The sequence below is a fragment of the Neophocaena asiaeorientalis genome, unplaced genomic scaffold (assembly GCF_003031525.2).
Source record: "Neophocaena asiaeorientalis asiaeorientalis breed wild unplaced genomic scaffold, Neophocaena_asiaeorientalis_V1.1 scaffold275, whole genome shotgun sequence".
Classification (NCBI taxonomy): domain Eukaryota; kingdom Metazoa; phylum Chordata; class Mammalia; order Artiodactyla; family Phocoenidae; genus Neophocaena; species Neophocaena asiaeorientalis.
Genome location: NW_020173679.1, coordinates 1,927,973 through 1,943,154, shown reverse-complemented (window position 1 = coordinate 1,943,154; position 15,182 = coordinate 1,927,973). Strand labels below are relative to the sequence as shown.

Below are 15,182 nucleotides of genomic sequence, written 5' to 3'. Positions count from 1 at the left end.
TGCAGACACAGACCGTCACTTAGAAGCACACACTTACTCAGACTGGCATACAAGCCGACAGCAGACCTACACACACAACCCACCTTCACCTGGTTACAGACAGACGTGGGCGTAAACCTATATCACACACAAGCACACTGGCCCATTCCACCCACAGACACAGAGAAGAGGTGCCTTAAATTCTTACTCACCAAAACAGAAATTACTGGTGGATGAATTAATGAACAATATATATGTGTGTGTATATTACATACTTAGGCTTGTGTGTGTGTTTCTGTGTATATATATAGCCACCTCTGGAGGTCAAGACAGGCCAGACCCTCCAGGAAGATGAGATGTAAAAGGGACTCAAGGCTGACTCGTCTTCCCCAGACATACACATCAGAGCTTAAAAATCATCTTCCAATCACAGTGGGGTAGCACCTCCAAAAAGGAAAGTGTCCCAGAAAACCTTGTAGGGTCCCTGTAACTCAGGTAGCCTGGCACCCTGGTTTGGGAAAGGCACTCAGATGTCCTCCTTTCCAATTCTAAAGCAACTTGGCCTCCCCCCACCTCAATCCTGGGGCCACTGGGGGCATGTTTAACAGCTCTTCAGCAGGCCCCCATTTCCAGAAGGCCTCCCCCACCCCTCCATCCCCACCCCCAGCCGGAGAAGCCCCTGGTACTGGGATAGAGAGGAGAGGAGGGAGTTTGTCACATGCTGAGAGGGGCAAAGGTCACAGGTGAGGAAAATGGGAGGGGAGAGGGGCACGCGGGGGCCAGCCTGAGGAGCGCTCCCAGGCTCCCCAGGACTCGGTATCCCCGGGCAGGGACGTCTGGTCACTCTGGCAGGGGGAGAGCAGAGAACTGTAGGACCTCCCATCACCCCACTCCCACTCCCCACTGATTAACTCGGGCACCCTCCCCCTCAATCCAACAGTGGAGGAGCTCCGAATTGGGGAGCTCAGGGTGGTACCAAATCCTGACCGCCCCGTCCCCCCAACTTCCCACCCCTCTGGACCCCCAGATCCCGGGCACCCACTTGCTGTTCCGCCTCAGGGCACCGGACTACCTGCTGGAGAGGGGCTCTGGATGTGGGCTGGGGGCCCGAAGAGGGGCACGGGTTTAATCCCGGCTGGGGATGGGTGAGGGGAGGGGAGGAAAGAAAGAAACGGGTCCCTAACACTCCGCGGACCTCTTTCTAAGCACTAGGCCCGGCCATCATCCTGGGCTTCTCAGACTGCAGGGGGCCAGGCAAGAATGGGACACCGGGGCTCAGAGACTATTTCCCAGAGAAAGTCATAAACCCCTCCCATGAAGCCACCTAGGCCAATTCCCGGTGGGCCCCACCGGCGGAATTTCAGAGTGTTGTGAGTGAGATGAGGGTGAAGACGTGAAACACAGCGGACTCCGATTCTGGGAGGCTCGAGAAGACGCGAGAATCCAAGGGAGCCACCAGCGGGAGGCGGGCATTCCCATGCAGCCGGACTGCAGAGCGGGGCCGTGGGCGACCGGGGACTGGGGACTCCGCGGACCCGGCGATCAGAAAAGAGGAAAAAAATATTCGTTTAAGGTTTCTTTTCGTTATTGGTCCTCGGCTGCCTTCCGCCCTGGCCCCCTTCCCTCCTCATGAATAAAAGAAAAGTCCGAACCTATCAGATCTCATTCGCTGCCTCCCCTCCTCCTCCTCCTCGTACTCCAGTTGAGCACTTTTGCACAACTTACCGGCGGATCGTTCGCCCCCTCGCTTTCCCTCTTCTCCTCCCAACCTCGTCACCCCTTATCGCCTCCCCTCAAGCCCAGAAACCCGAGAGGCACCTTCTTCCCTCCCCAAGTCTTCTGGGGGGTGGGGGTGTGAAAGCTGGTGTTTAAGGGAGTAGCGAGTGTGGTCTGAGAAAGAAGGCGTGGAGAGGAGTGGGAGAGGACAGGGAGGGAGGGGAGCGAAAGCGAGGGAATAAATATATAAATAAATACGAAAAAGAAATCCACTCCGCAGCCTCTCGGCTCAGAAACTTTGGCCCGGAGCGCGAGAGCGCGTCGCTCGCCAGTCCGAGGCTGGGGGCCCTGACTCCGGCCGCGTCCCCCCGAGCCCCGCTGCGCGGCGCAGCCTCGTCTCCGGCTCCTGCCCGGCGCATCCGCCCGCACAACTTCTGGCCCAGCGGAGCGGGCAGAGGTTTTTTTTGGGTAGGGAGTGTTTGCGGAGGGGAGGGGGAAGAGGTTTAAAAAAAAAAAAGAAGGAAAGAAAGAGATCGCAGCAGGGGTAAAGGGAGCGGACGGGAAGCGATTTTCGCCGACTCTGGATTCGTCCCCGGCGTGCGCAAGAATGGCGGCCCTTCCCGGCACCGTACCGAGGATGATGCGGCCGGCTCCCGGGCAGAACTATCCCCGCACGGGATTTCCTCTGGAAGGTAAGAGCGTCTGGACTTGCCTCGCTTCCCTCCTCCGCCAGGACCTCGAGGTCCTTGGAGAGGTGGAGATCTTCACGGGGTGGTGGCGGCGCCAGCGGCAGCAGGGGAGTCCCCTTCCCTTCTGGATCCAAGTCCGGGCGCCGGACCCAGGAAGTTTCTGGGACCGACACTTGTCCGTTTACGCGTGGGTTTCCCCCACCGGCGGCCTCGGCTTCACAGGTCCAGGACTCTGGCCTCTACCCGCGGGGCTGAACTCCGAGTAGATTTCGGCTCCTAGTCAATTTCAAGTCCTAGTGAGTTTCAACTCTGTACGCTATTTTTAGATACTTTCCACCTAATACTTTCTCGGCTCTCTGCGTTCGCCAGCTACGTGCTTTCTACTCTTGTTTTGAATTGTTCTTTTCACCTCTGGGATGGTCTTCCAGCCCCTTCTATTTCGAAATACCAACAATGTGTGATATTTTATGTCTAAACTAGGACTCTGCTTTGGGGTCTGGAAACTAACTTGAAACAATAAATAGTAACGATTTTCCCCCCAAAAGTTTCCACTCGGGCTTCTGAACTCCGGAAATCTCTCGGGGGAGACCTCAAGACGGCTAGAGGGCAGGGAAATGTACAGACAAGGGAAAAGTGTTAGTTTTGTAATGTGTCCTCCCTAAATATCCGGCATCCGGGGTGAACCGGCTCCGGGCTCCAGCAAGGGCTGGGAGCGCACCTTTCCTGCGTTTTTGTTCCGTTTTCTTTTTAAACTAATAGAAGGCCTTCAACCTGTCAACTGAGGGATCACTTGGCTTCTGGGGGTAGGTAGCCCAGGATGTCAGAAGTGGTTAGAGAGAGGTGCGACTTTTATTTTTTAATTACTCTTCTTATAATTATATGAGCCCCTTGTGCGTGAAGGAGAGAGAAGGCAAGGAGGGGACGGATGGACAGGCAGCCTGAGATCTGGGGAGGCGGGGGGGTCCCTCCAGCAGCTAGACGGCGCGGGTCCCTGAATTAGACAGAGGCGAGGAGAGTGGCTCCGTGATCAAGTGCGCGCGAGCAACCACGCAGGCGGGAGAGCGCACAAGCCCGGGGATTTGCCGTAGCACTCTCCTGTAGCGAATGCAAGTAAAACAGGCGGCCGAGGACGCGCAGCGGATTAGGACAATATTTGCCCAACATGACGGAGAATACTGAGGAGAGCCGAGTGCCGGTCGCTAAAGAGGCTCTTGAATATAAAGTTGTGCGCTGGAGAGCTCTCCAGCGCTAATGGCATATCCCGCCACGGAGACCGAGTGACTCGGACTTGGCGACGCACGATTTCTGATTAAATCCGAGGGTGGCTTCAGACACCTACTTTTACGAAGAGGGGTGTGGGGACCGGCAGAGCCAGGGAGGAGGCGGTAGGAACAGCTCAGCAACGGAGCCTCTTCCCGCCTCCTCCCTTCCAATTATACTGTCAGCTCCCTCCACTCGGGCGGCTGTGAAATCGTTCTAATCTGCCAGATCTCCGCAGCCGCCGAGTCCCCAAATTGGGGGGATCGAGGCCGGATTAGTGCACCGGGTGTCCTCCAACCTTCTGGGAGGAAATTGTGTGGACTTTACATTAAAGCTTCCCAGGCGTTCTCCCCTCCCTAGCACACATCAGGCGAGCCTGTCTTCCTGGTTCCCAAAGTCACCCACACCCAGGGACTCTGGCCCATCTGTGCACCAGCCTCTCTGAACCTGCAGGGACAGTTCATGGGTTTTTGAGGCCAAATGAGTATTTGATTAGAAGCTTGCCGACAATGGGGCATGTCCCTAAATCATCCCAAAACGAAATTCAAACTCTCAGAGGGGTTGGAAGGAAGGAGAGTCCCTCAAGGGACAGCCAGGTGCCCCCAGAAGCAGCAGCCAACGGCATTCTGTTGCTGGTCCCTCTGCTGTGCCTTGGCTGTTCAGTTATGGGTAGGACAATTCTGCTGCCCAAGCCAGGGCTGTAACTGCTAGTAATCAACCAGCCTCTTCTGGGCCCCAATAAAATGGATCAGACTTGACCACTTAGAGCATGGAACTGACCAGATGGGCCACATCTCACCCATTATCGGCCTCTATAAAAGGCAAGTGGACCTGCCGCCCAAGCTGTGGGTCCAGAGGACCATTGGTCCCAGAGTCCCCAGGCTCCGCCAGTCTTTAGGCTCTGCCCTCTCACCTCTGTCTCTCTCCCTCTCCTTCTCGGAGGCATTCAGATCCCCCAGGTGTGTCCACATTCCCCATAGTGTGGCAGGACTGGGGACACACAGCATCTGTGGGGACTCTTGCAGCCAACCCTGACCCCTCTCTCCATCTCTGCCAGACCTTCCCTTGACTTCATGACAGGTTTCTTCCTGACCTCCGAACTACCACAGCTTCAAACGTGGGGAACTGAGATCTGCTCTCAGGGGTCTTGGGGCTCAAACAAAACTGGAGTCAAAAGGCCTGTGTACTCAGTGTCTCCTTCCCATCCTCACCTTGTGCCTCTCTTTTCCCTCATCTCCCCCTTCCTTCTCCAGTGTCCACCCCACTTGGCCAAGGCCGGGTCAATCAGCTTGGTGGGGTCTTCATCAACGGGCGACCCCTTCCTAACCACATCCGTCACAAGATAGTAGAGATGGCCCACCATGGCATCCGGCCCTGTGTCATCTCCCGCCAGCTGCGTGTCTCCCATGGCTGCGTCTCCAAGATTCTCTGCCGCTACCAGGAGACCGGGTCCATCCGGCCCGGGGCCATTGGCGGCAGCAAACCCAGAGTGAGTGTCTTTGCTGCAGAGCTGGCAGCCAGCCTTCCCGTGGTTGGGGTATCCTGGCTGTGGCCCCTCTCTCTACCCTGTGTCATCCAGCAGCACCGGGGAGGGGGTCTATATGCTTCCTATGGGAAGGACAGTGGAAGCGGGTCCCCACTCCCAGACATCCTCCATTATTTGAATTTCTCAGGGATGGGGATAACTGATGTCCCGATTGCCTGAGAGGCCAATGAGTCATTCCTGTGCTGTCCCTACATCTTCCCAGACCCCCTATCACCATCCCAGACCAGGGGAAATCTTTCCCCAGTCTTGCCTGGAAAGGGGGTGAGGGGGGACCCCAGTCCTAATTAGGTTTCTATTTTATTACCTATCACTACCCTATTCCACATCCCCCAATCCCGGCTGCCTTCCTGGGAGCCAGTAACAGGTTTCTTGAAAGGATAAAGCCAATCTCAGAATGGAAGCATGGTGACCAGAGCCACCAGCCTGGCCTGGGGCTCTTGGGAGGTTGATATTAAAATTATCTCCCACCCCCTACCCCATCTTTCCACTCCTACTCTCCCACCTCCACCTCTGAAGCAGGTGGCGACTCCGGATGTGGAGAAAAAGATAGAGGAGTACAAGAGGGAAAACCCAGGCATGTTCAGCTGGGAGATCCGAGACCGGCTGCTGAAGGACGGGCACTGTGACCGCAGCACCGTGCCCTCAGGTGAGAAGGCAGCTGAGCCAGCAGAACTTGCCCGGAGTCTGGCCAGGGCTCAGGTCATGTGGGGCTGGAGGTGGGAGAGGAGAGGAGATGACGGATGACAGGGAACTCAGAGAAAAGTGAGAAGGAAAAGAACCAGAGCGCAAAGAGGGTGAGGGCACAGGAGGGAATCAGAACTGAAAGGAAGATGGGAAGAGGGAAGAAGGAAAGAAAAGAAGTTAGGAAAGAAGGAGAGAGGAGGAGAAGGAAGAAAGAAAGGGAGAAGGACGACGGGAGAGAGGAAGGAAGGGAGGGAGGGAGGGAGAGAGAGAGGAGGAAGGAAGGATGGAAGGAAGGAAGGGAGGGACGGAGGGAGAGAAGGGGGAGGGAAATGCGGAAAAAGTTGTCCTATAAAGTTGTGTGGTAAAGAGAAGTGGCCTAGAGAGATGAGTCCGTCCTAGGAGGATAGATTGTGATCTGCCTGGATATTTTTCTCCAAGTCACCATTTCTATTCTGTTGCTGCCACCAGCCACCAGTGGGTCCCAAATGTGGAGGCCCTGAATCTTGCTGCCTGTGTGGGAGAAAGTGGCCCCAGGTGGCTGTGTGTGTACCTGGGCATTCAAGTGTGCAGGGCTGGGATGCACACCTGAGTGTGGGGACTACAGCATCAGGGGCTGGAGGGGCGCCAGGGAGGTCCTGGGGAGGTGGGTGTGGGTGTGAGTGCATCTAGGGTACGTGACAGCGGAAAGCACAAGTGTGTGCGAGGACGTGATAGGAATGCACTAGGTAGGTTGCTCTGCCACCGCCTTGCGACCGTGTGAGTGCCCCAGGTGTGAGTCTCTATGTGAGTGGCTGTACTTGTGCCTCCCAGTAGGTGTAAATGTTCAACGGCGGGGGTGGGGGGGATGGCTGTGAATCCTCCTGAGTGTATTTAGGGGGGAAATGGGCCCCGCTACTTCTCCCAGGGTCCCAAGGCGGCCCCGCTCCGCGGCCCCAACGACTTATACTCGCTCTTTTGCCTTTGAATTTCTGAGGTTTAGTGAGTTCGATTAGCCGCGTGCTCAGAATCAAGTTCGGGAAGAAGGAGGAGGAAGACGAAGCGGATAAGAAGGAGGACGACGGCGAGAAGAAAGCCAAGCACAGCATCGACGGCATCTTGGGCGACAAAGGTAGGGAGCCGTCCCGGGGCCGGCGACGCCCGAGCCCGCGTCTCCCGCTCACCAGGGTGCGGGCCAGTGGTGGCGCCGCCGCCACCCGGACTGGCGGACAGATCTTTAGCGGGAGGACTCGCAGCCCCCGGAGCAGCCGGGAGCCTCTCGGTGTGTGCGGAGAGCGCCCCCTCGGTGCGCCCCCAGGCCGGGTTGGGTGCGGAGCCCGCGACTCAGTTGCGCGGCGGAGCGGGGTCTTGACGGCCTCTGCGCCCCCGGGGAACCCGGCGGCGGGTTAGGGCTCCGGGCGCCGCGGACTGCGCACCCCGTCGAAGACTCCGGGCCGTGTGTCCTCCGGGGCTGGCGTTTTGGCTGCCAGTCTGGGTGTCGGTGTCGATCTATTATTTATAGGGAACTTGGGCAAGGGGGCGGGGGGCGAGGAAAGAGGAACCGGCCCCGCGGCTCCCTAAATGAATTTGTTAAGCAGACCCGCACACGCTCTCTAAACGGTCCCTTGAAACCCCGCCTGACAGTTGACTGACCGCTGCAATCAATAAAAATTAGCGAGGGCCGCGTGGGCCGCCGCCTAATTCTCCGTCCTGTGACGCCGGGGCTGAACCGAGACAGCGCGGAGGTAGCGGGGGAGGGCGCAGAAGGGTGCACTTTTGAGGTGCTTTCCTCTTGGGCACGCGCAGGCGGGGCCAGGAGTTGAGACCGAGTTCTCAGATGCCCAGGGTCGGAGGATCCCAGTGCGGAAGAGAGATTCAGGCTCCACACGCCCTCTCCCCGCTGCTAGCGTGGTTGCCGAACGGGTCTGGAGTGGAGCCCCGCTTTTTCTGGAGATGAACTAGGGAAGGCGTTTATCTTTCAAGCGCCCGGGCGCCCAGGAAAGGGGACTGTGCTTTTGTTTATTGACGGGGTAAGTTTCAAGAGAAGGGAGAGTCCTTCCTGATTACCACTCCCCTCGCAAGTCTCTGAGACTTGGTAAGTGTGCTTCAAGGGAGGACGCGGGTAAAGAAAGAAAAACGGAAGACCCAAAGTCACGTAGACTGACGGGAAAAGAAGCTAAGCCTCCAAACACACACGCAGGGAGGCAGCAGGCAGACAGGAAAGGCAGTGGCCACTATAACCTGCAAAAAAAAATGGTGGATTTGGAAAAAGTGGGGGAGTGTTCTGAACCCTGAAACTTGTAAAAGAGCACAGTTTCATTTGAGTTTCCTTCCAGGGGGTTCTCCTCTCCTCGCCTCCCTGGAACTCCTAGCCTAGGTCTCCCTCCAGCTTTCAGTAGTCTCTCCCAACCTTGAAGATGAACTTCACAGACAAAGCCCGCTTCCAAAGACAACTCTCAGCGAGGCCCAGCCCTCACAGGCCTGGTCCGAGGGGGAAGGATGGTGGGGGGCGGGTACGGGCAGCCCAGTGTGGGAGCAGTCTGGAGCTGGGGAAGAAGCGGGCTATTGACATTCAGGGCCCCAAGTGGAGCCCAGTCCCACTGGGGACAAAAGGGCAGGGAAGAAAGTGAGCGAGCTGTGCCTGGCGCCCCGCTGTGCGGGCCTGCCGAGGGCCTCGGGGCTGCGCGGGAGGCGGCCTGGGGCTTCCAAGTAAGCCCCTGGCTCAGCGGAGGCAGCCTAGAGCCCGGGGATCCCTGGCGGGGTTGGGGGTGGGGAGGAGACCCACTCCTTATTTCAGTTCACATTGGAAAGGGACTTAGTTGAACTTCTTTTTCTTAGGGTGGGGAGAGAACTTGAATAATCTTTCCCTGCGAAATACAGCGCAGCAGACACAGCTTCTGAGAGGTACCCCAGGAGAACTGAAGGAAGTTTGGTTTTATTTGGAGACACTGTGTGTGTTTGTGTGTGTGTATGTGTGTGTGTGTGTGTGTGTGTGGCAGGGATACCCCAATGTGCTTCCAATTCAGTCTGTAAGGAAACACAATAGATAAATTTCTTCTGAGGAAGAAGGGAAGGGAAGGGATGCGAAGGGATGCGAAGGGATGCGAAGGGAAGGGAAAGGGTAGCAAGTTCGCTTTGGAAATCCCTTTGGCTCAAAGGAGTCCAGGAGTTTCCCGTGCTGATCTGAGCTTATAAAACCAGCAGAAAGGCAACTTCGCTGGATAGAGGTTTTCCCTGCAGTAGAAGCAGGAACTTCCAAGTCTCCAAGGGTTTAAGGAGGAGGCTGGAGGTTCCAGATGGGAAGGCTGAAAGTACTGGCGCTGAGTCTGGAGAGGAGTTGCAGAAATGAAATGAAAGCGGTGGGCCTGATGTCCAGAAATCCCCGTGGTTTTTGAGTGACAGTGGGCATGTTGGGCCCTGTGATTGGGAGCTGGATGGCGGTGTAAGCGCATGTCTCTCGGTGTGGCGGTTTGCCCACGGGCCTTTGGATCGGAGCCGTGGATTCTGTGTGGATATTGCAGTAGGATTGTAGATGGATGTGATGGGCAGTATGACAGGGGGGATGAGAGAGGGTTGTCTTTCCATCTGTGGACAAATGGTATCAGCTCCGCATTTGAGTACCTTGGCCAGTGGCTGGCATCCCGGTGAACCACCCAGTTGGAAACTCTCATCTCTCTCCCAGGCCCTGCATGTCAGTTTCATGGCCAAGTTAAAGGTGAAAAGACCTCCCAACCTCCACCCCAGTGGGCCAGATGGGGAGAGGCAGAGATACCCTTGGGCAGAGCAGGGGGAGGGTACACACCCACAAACTTTGTTTTGGCTTCTTGCTCTTGACAGATGCCTTCTCCGGGGGTTGCCTCTCTCAAGGCGGGGAGCCGCCGAAGAAGGGGTTTAAGAGCTCTCCTCTTTAAGCGCTAAAGAGAGATCCCTCCCTGAGTCCGTTTTTTCCTATCGTCCGCTTGGCATTTAATAACGTTAAGACTTATTAGAGCTGGTAATGAAAACTGGGACTGCTGAATAGGAAACTGTGTTGGAGAGGGGTGTAATAGCTTCCAGGCATGGTAAGAAACTATTTATCCGCAATCAGTCCTCACTCTCAGAGTTTGAAGCACAAACGTTAAGTTGAAGGGTTTTAAAGCGATTAAATTGAGCTTTTATTTCTGTGCACTTTCATCTCTGAACAGCTCACTCCTGCTCCCCTTGGGCTGATATTCATGAGGCTGTTCATATTTTTTTTTTTTTTTTTTGCTCTTATCCTTGTTAAGACTGAGTTATTAGGATTGTTGGTTGTGAGAAATCTCAGACAGCTTTGGATAGGGGCTCCGGCCATGCTCTGCACACCTGGAAAGGTTCCTTGCCCTCATCCACTTGGACTCTCTCCTCCTCACCCCTTCTCCGAGGATCAGGGGAGAGACAGGCAGGGACTCGACTGGTAAAGGATTTGAGGAGGGATGGGGAAAGAAAAAGATCTTCCCAGCCTGAGTCCAGGGAGACTCTTGTGGGAAATCTGATAGGGGTTTGCAAAGAGTCAAACCATTCCTCCGTGGGAGCCGAGGGAGTGAGTGTGAAGAAACAAGGAATAATTTAGAAAAGCAGTAACAACAGTAATAAAGAGTAGAGCACCAATGCCTCTTGCATCTGACAAGGCTCAAGTTTAGGCTGAAACTGACCAGATCAGACCACGTTGGACGGTGGTCTCTAGGGTAGAAGCCCAGCCAGGTCACAGTTAATATGAAATAAGGTGGAAATTCACAAGATTAAAAAGAAGAGTGTGCATTTTCGGGAGGGGTGGAGTGGCGACGTCAAAGTCCACCCGGGAATATGCTGACTTCCCGCTCTGAAAGACCATCTGAGGTGGAGACCAAGGGTGTGCGTGCGTGAAAGGCAGATTTGTATTTCTTTGCATTTTTCCTTAATTTGTTTTTAAAGCAGCAAACTTACAGGTGTGGAGTGAGAAATGACGGAGAAGGATCGGAAAGGAGGGGAGAGCCCGAAGTGTCGGTTTTAGACACTTGTAAAAGGAGGTGGGAAACAATTTAATTTGGCAGAGCTGCGATAGCTGCTAATGCGGTTTTCGGTCGTTTGCTACACTGGAGGAAGCTGTTTTGATTGTGTGTACAAGGACCTGCCAAATTTAATTAGGCTCCGGGGGAGCGAATGAATAGGGGAAGGGGGGCACGGCTCCCCTCAGCCCACACCGTTTTTTCGGCTTCACACCTGGAAGGGGCATTGTTTACTGGCTGGGTGAGAACGGGAGAGGGGAGGGGAGGGGCCTCCAGGGAGAGGGGCCTTGGAAGAGGGAGCGAGGGAGGGGTCGAAGATAGTCCATTTATCAAGAAACAATCTGCATTGATTTATACCAACAAGTTCCCTCCTCTGTAAATGTGTGTTTACAGAAAGGTAATTGACACTCCACCAAATCAAAGGATTACCCCGGGTTGGCAATCTAATCAAACAGAGTCCAGGCGGGATTTGAGGCTGTTCAGAGTGGGATCAGCTTCGCATAATGGGGGCTCGGAGGAAGATGGGAGGGTGTCAGGCAATTCCCCGGCTTTAGGCAGAGCTCGGCGGTGGATATTCAGTGAGACCAGAGGGGTCGGGGTGGGGGGCTCCGGGCGAGGGGGCGAACCCACACTGGGCTGACAAGACTCCCCCTTTCTTTCCTCCATCCCCCCCAACCGAAGAAGAGAGAGAGGGTGGAGGGAGCTGGGACTAACGAAGAACAACAATGAGATAACTATTACAAAGGCGAACACTGGCGCGCGCGCGCTCGCAGCCCCAGAACCCGCGGTAAATAAACAAAGTCGGCAAACTGTTTGCCAGATAAACTCGTGCCTAAATCGAGTGTGACGGGCAAGGAGAGAAGAGACAGAAGGAGATAAGGTTGGAGGGGGAATGAACGAACATAATCTAATAGAAGACATTTAGAAAACAAACTTTAAACAAGGGAGAACAGGCGAGCGGAGGGTAATTATCCGCCCCAGAGAGAGAGGGACGCCTTCGGAGGGCTGCGGGTGGGGTCTCGGAGACCGGAGCCGCGGAAGAGCTGCGCGTTAGGGAGAGGGGATGCCTTTGGGACTCCGCGGGGGACCAGGAGAAGGGTGTCTGGGACGCGCAAAGGAAGGGCTCAGCTCCCAGATTGAGGTTCCCGCGCAGCCCCAGTCTCCCAAATGCGTTTCTAAACAGGGTGGGGTCCCCCGCTGCGAGGGCATGCGGGTTTTCTGTTCACCTCCGGGCACGCACTGCCACACACCGGCTGTTTCCAGGCGTCTAAAAGACTCGTGTGCACGGCACAGCCGTTAAAGGAATTAGATATTTACCAGTTTGAAATAAGCCTGGCTAAGAAGAGAGAAGAGAGAGGGGACATTGAAAAGATGAGGCTGGGGGAAGACTTCAAACGAATTCATCATTTGGAATGGTGGAGGGGAGATTTACCAGACACTATTGGGAAGTTATTTAGATATTAATAACACATTTTCCTGAGGCGCGACCACGGCAGCCATCTGCGCTGCTCTCCGAGCTATTTGGCTGGGTGAAATATGGGCGTCTCAAATGTTGGGAGGAGATAACGCAATCAGGCTAACCCTGGTCCTAAGACTGCATCGCACGTTAAACCCGGATTAACCTCCCCCCTCCTACCCCCGCGGCCCCCTCCCCTGTCACAGCTTTCCAAATTTTTCAGTGGAATTTACATGGAAGGATTTAAAAGCACATATAACAGTAGCCTTAAAGCAGTATGGTGATTATTTGGGCTTTTTTTTTTTTTAAAGAATGTCTTTCTGAAAATGATAGTTGTCACATACTACATTTTATATAAATAATCTATACACACATATTTTTTAATATAGGAAAAGAGGACTGAGCAAATGAGATTTCCTTCCAGGCTGCTTCTTTGGAGTTTCTGTTTACCATCATCAGCAAAGTTGATGAGGCTTCCTTCCTAATGGGCACCTAAGGATATAAGCATGAAATGTCCAAGACCCCTCCCTGGCTCTGTCCTGGAAGCGCATAGTCTAAAGCCAGATAGAACTCACACCACATAATAGACAGTGCCAGGTGAGGGGGAGCCTTCCTGCTACCAAGAAGAACACAGAAGAGACACCCCAAAGGGGAGGTTCTCCAGGGGCTTTGGGGCCTTGAAGGCCACGACTAAGGGGGGGCACATTCCAGGAATTCCAGAAAAATAGCTCGTCTCCCTCTCCCACTCCAGACTAATGAGGTAATTAGGAAACCCAGTTGGGGATGGGAATGAGAGGGACTGGAAGGTTGGGACACCCCCCCCCAATTTTTGCTGTCGTTGGCCTTTCTTCTCCTTTCCCCCTTCCCCCAACTCTGGCTGAAAGAGGAAAGGTGGAAATGGGGTCAGCGCTTTCTGACCTGCTCTGGAGCGATTGGCCCCGGCTGGGGTCGGGCGGGGGAGGGAGGGAACTTGCCTTCCCAAATCGAATCAAGGCAGAACGGTGACCTAAGGGGGAAACTTCCCCATTAGTAGATAGATCTCTCCAGAACTTCAAACAAAGTGGGGGGAAGGGAGAGGAGAGGCAGGGAGGGAGTCTGGAGAGAGCGCAGGGGGAGCTAGGAGCAAGCAAAGGGGAGGGGCCTGAAGAAGGAAGAGAAGGGGTCGAGGGCAAAGGGGAGGTGAGGGCCAAAGGAAGGGGTATAGGGAAGGGGATGCCAAAGAGGGGTGGGCTGCACTTGGAACTTCAGCCCCGGGGGAGAGGAAAAGCTTCGCGAGCCGCAGCAGCCTCTAGAGGGATGAGGGGAAGTTGTGTGCACCCCAAGTCTCGCTCCAAAGAGGCCCCGAGGGCAGGCCAGGGCGCCTTGGGCCCTCGTGCCCAGCCCTCTATTCGGCAGCTGAGTGAGCGCGGGTTGCCAGGGCCGGAGAGCCCTGCGGGCCTGCTGAGGATGAATTGGTTCGACTTTCTGAGACTGCGGGTCGGCTCGTGAACGTTTCCAAGATTCGGTTGCCCGGGCTCTGGAGTTGTGCTGGGCCCGAGCCCGGGTCGAGGGCAAGGCAGGGATGGGCAGAGGCTTGGGAGACCCAGAGCCACAGCGGAGGGACGAGAGAGAGTCAGAAAGGAGGAGAGCTTCAGGAGAGAGAGAGCGCGCGCGCACGAGAAAATTCAGAGAAAGACCCAGTGCGGGACGGGAGAACCTTGCCTAGAGCGTTTGAGGACGCTGAGAAACGCGCCGGGGCCGAGGGAGGCGCAGAGCAGCCGGAAGAAAGACAAAGAGACGCAGAGGCACCGAAAGGCTGGCCTGGGACTGGGAGATCAGGAGAGACCTCGGGACCTAGAGACGGCCGGCGGGAGAGCGCGGGCGGAGAGGGCGAGCGCACAGAGCCGGGTGGCGGCGGGAGGCGGGCGAGCCGCTGTCGTCCTTTTGATCCTCCGCTGCTTCTCCTTATCAGAAGCGCTTTCGGTGACACCGTCACAAAGGCAGTTCATCATATTACAGCGCGGCCGGGCGGCTCGCTGCGATCCCGCCGCTTAATTAGAGGAGAGCCAGTCGGGCCGGCGGGACGGGCGGGAGGCCGACCCCGAGGCGGGGGCCCGGGGTCCGCGCTCCGCGCTCCGACCGGGGTGCTGGAAAGGGGCCGGCCTGTGAGCCTGGCGCCGTCGGAACTAGCGGCGAGAGGGGCGGAGAACCCTTATTCAGAGCGCCGCTAAATCAATATCCCAGTCCGGGTTTCACTGCCGGGAGAGTGAGGCTCACCGCCTTACTCTAAGTTCCCAGGTTGGGGAAGGGGTGGCGCGCAGGCCACCATCCCCACTCCCCAGCTTCGGGACGCTGCAGACTGGAGGGTAAGAGTGAGGTTACAGCACTGCAGGAGCTGACGGCTTCGTGCTGCTCTGGATCCAGTTCCTGGCTGAGTGTTCGATCCCTGCCTCTGATAGCCTGCTCTCCCAATTTCCAGCTGAGCCCAACAGGACGAATCTGGGAGGGGCAAAGTGCACCGCGCTGGGCCCAGGAAGTATACCGTCCGTCCTGCCCCCAACTCACTAACAGTGCAATCTTGAACAACTCTCTTAGCCCCTCTGGGTCTCAGTTTCCTTCCATGAAAAACCAGAGAATTGCACTAAGACAAAGATTCTTATCCTTTTGGGGGAACCTGGACCCCTTTGAGAATGGGGTAAAACTTAAGAAATTGGCTATTCACAGAGGTTCATACAGGAGGAATTTTACAGACCGTACAAAGGGGTGTGTGGGCTTCTAGAGGCCACACCCCATTAAGAACTTCACATACACATGTTTTCTGGTTACTCCGGTATCCTTGAGGGAGCATCTGAGTCCAGGAGCAGGAACCCGAGCCCAGGAGGGGGAGATGGATG

General features: G+C 55.7%; 1 protein-coding gene across 3 annotated transcripts in view; it reads left to right on the top strand.

Moving 5' to 3' along the window:
* Positions 1 to 2,302: 2,302 nt before the first annotated feature.
* Positions 2,303 to 15,182, top strand: part of PAX7 (paired box 7) — a 99,159-nt gene continuing 86,279 nt past the window's right edge. For 2 of the 3 annotated variants that reach the window (XM_024749872.1, XM_024749869.1), the window contains exons 1-4: positions 2,303 to 2,387; positions 4,898 to 5,133; positions 5,707 to 5,836; positions 6,854 to 6,982. In XM_024749872.1, coding sequence (XP_024605640.1) covers positions 2,303 to 2,387; positions 4,898 to 5,133; positions 5,707 to 5,836; positions 6,854 to 6,982 — 580 coding nt within the window. Of the gene's footprint in view, positions 2,388 to 4,897; positions 5,134 to 5,706; positions 5,837 to 6,847; positions 6,983 to 15,182 lie in introns of all 3 variants that reach the window. The other variant, XM_024749871.1, reaches the window with a different exon arrangement.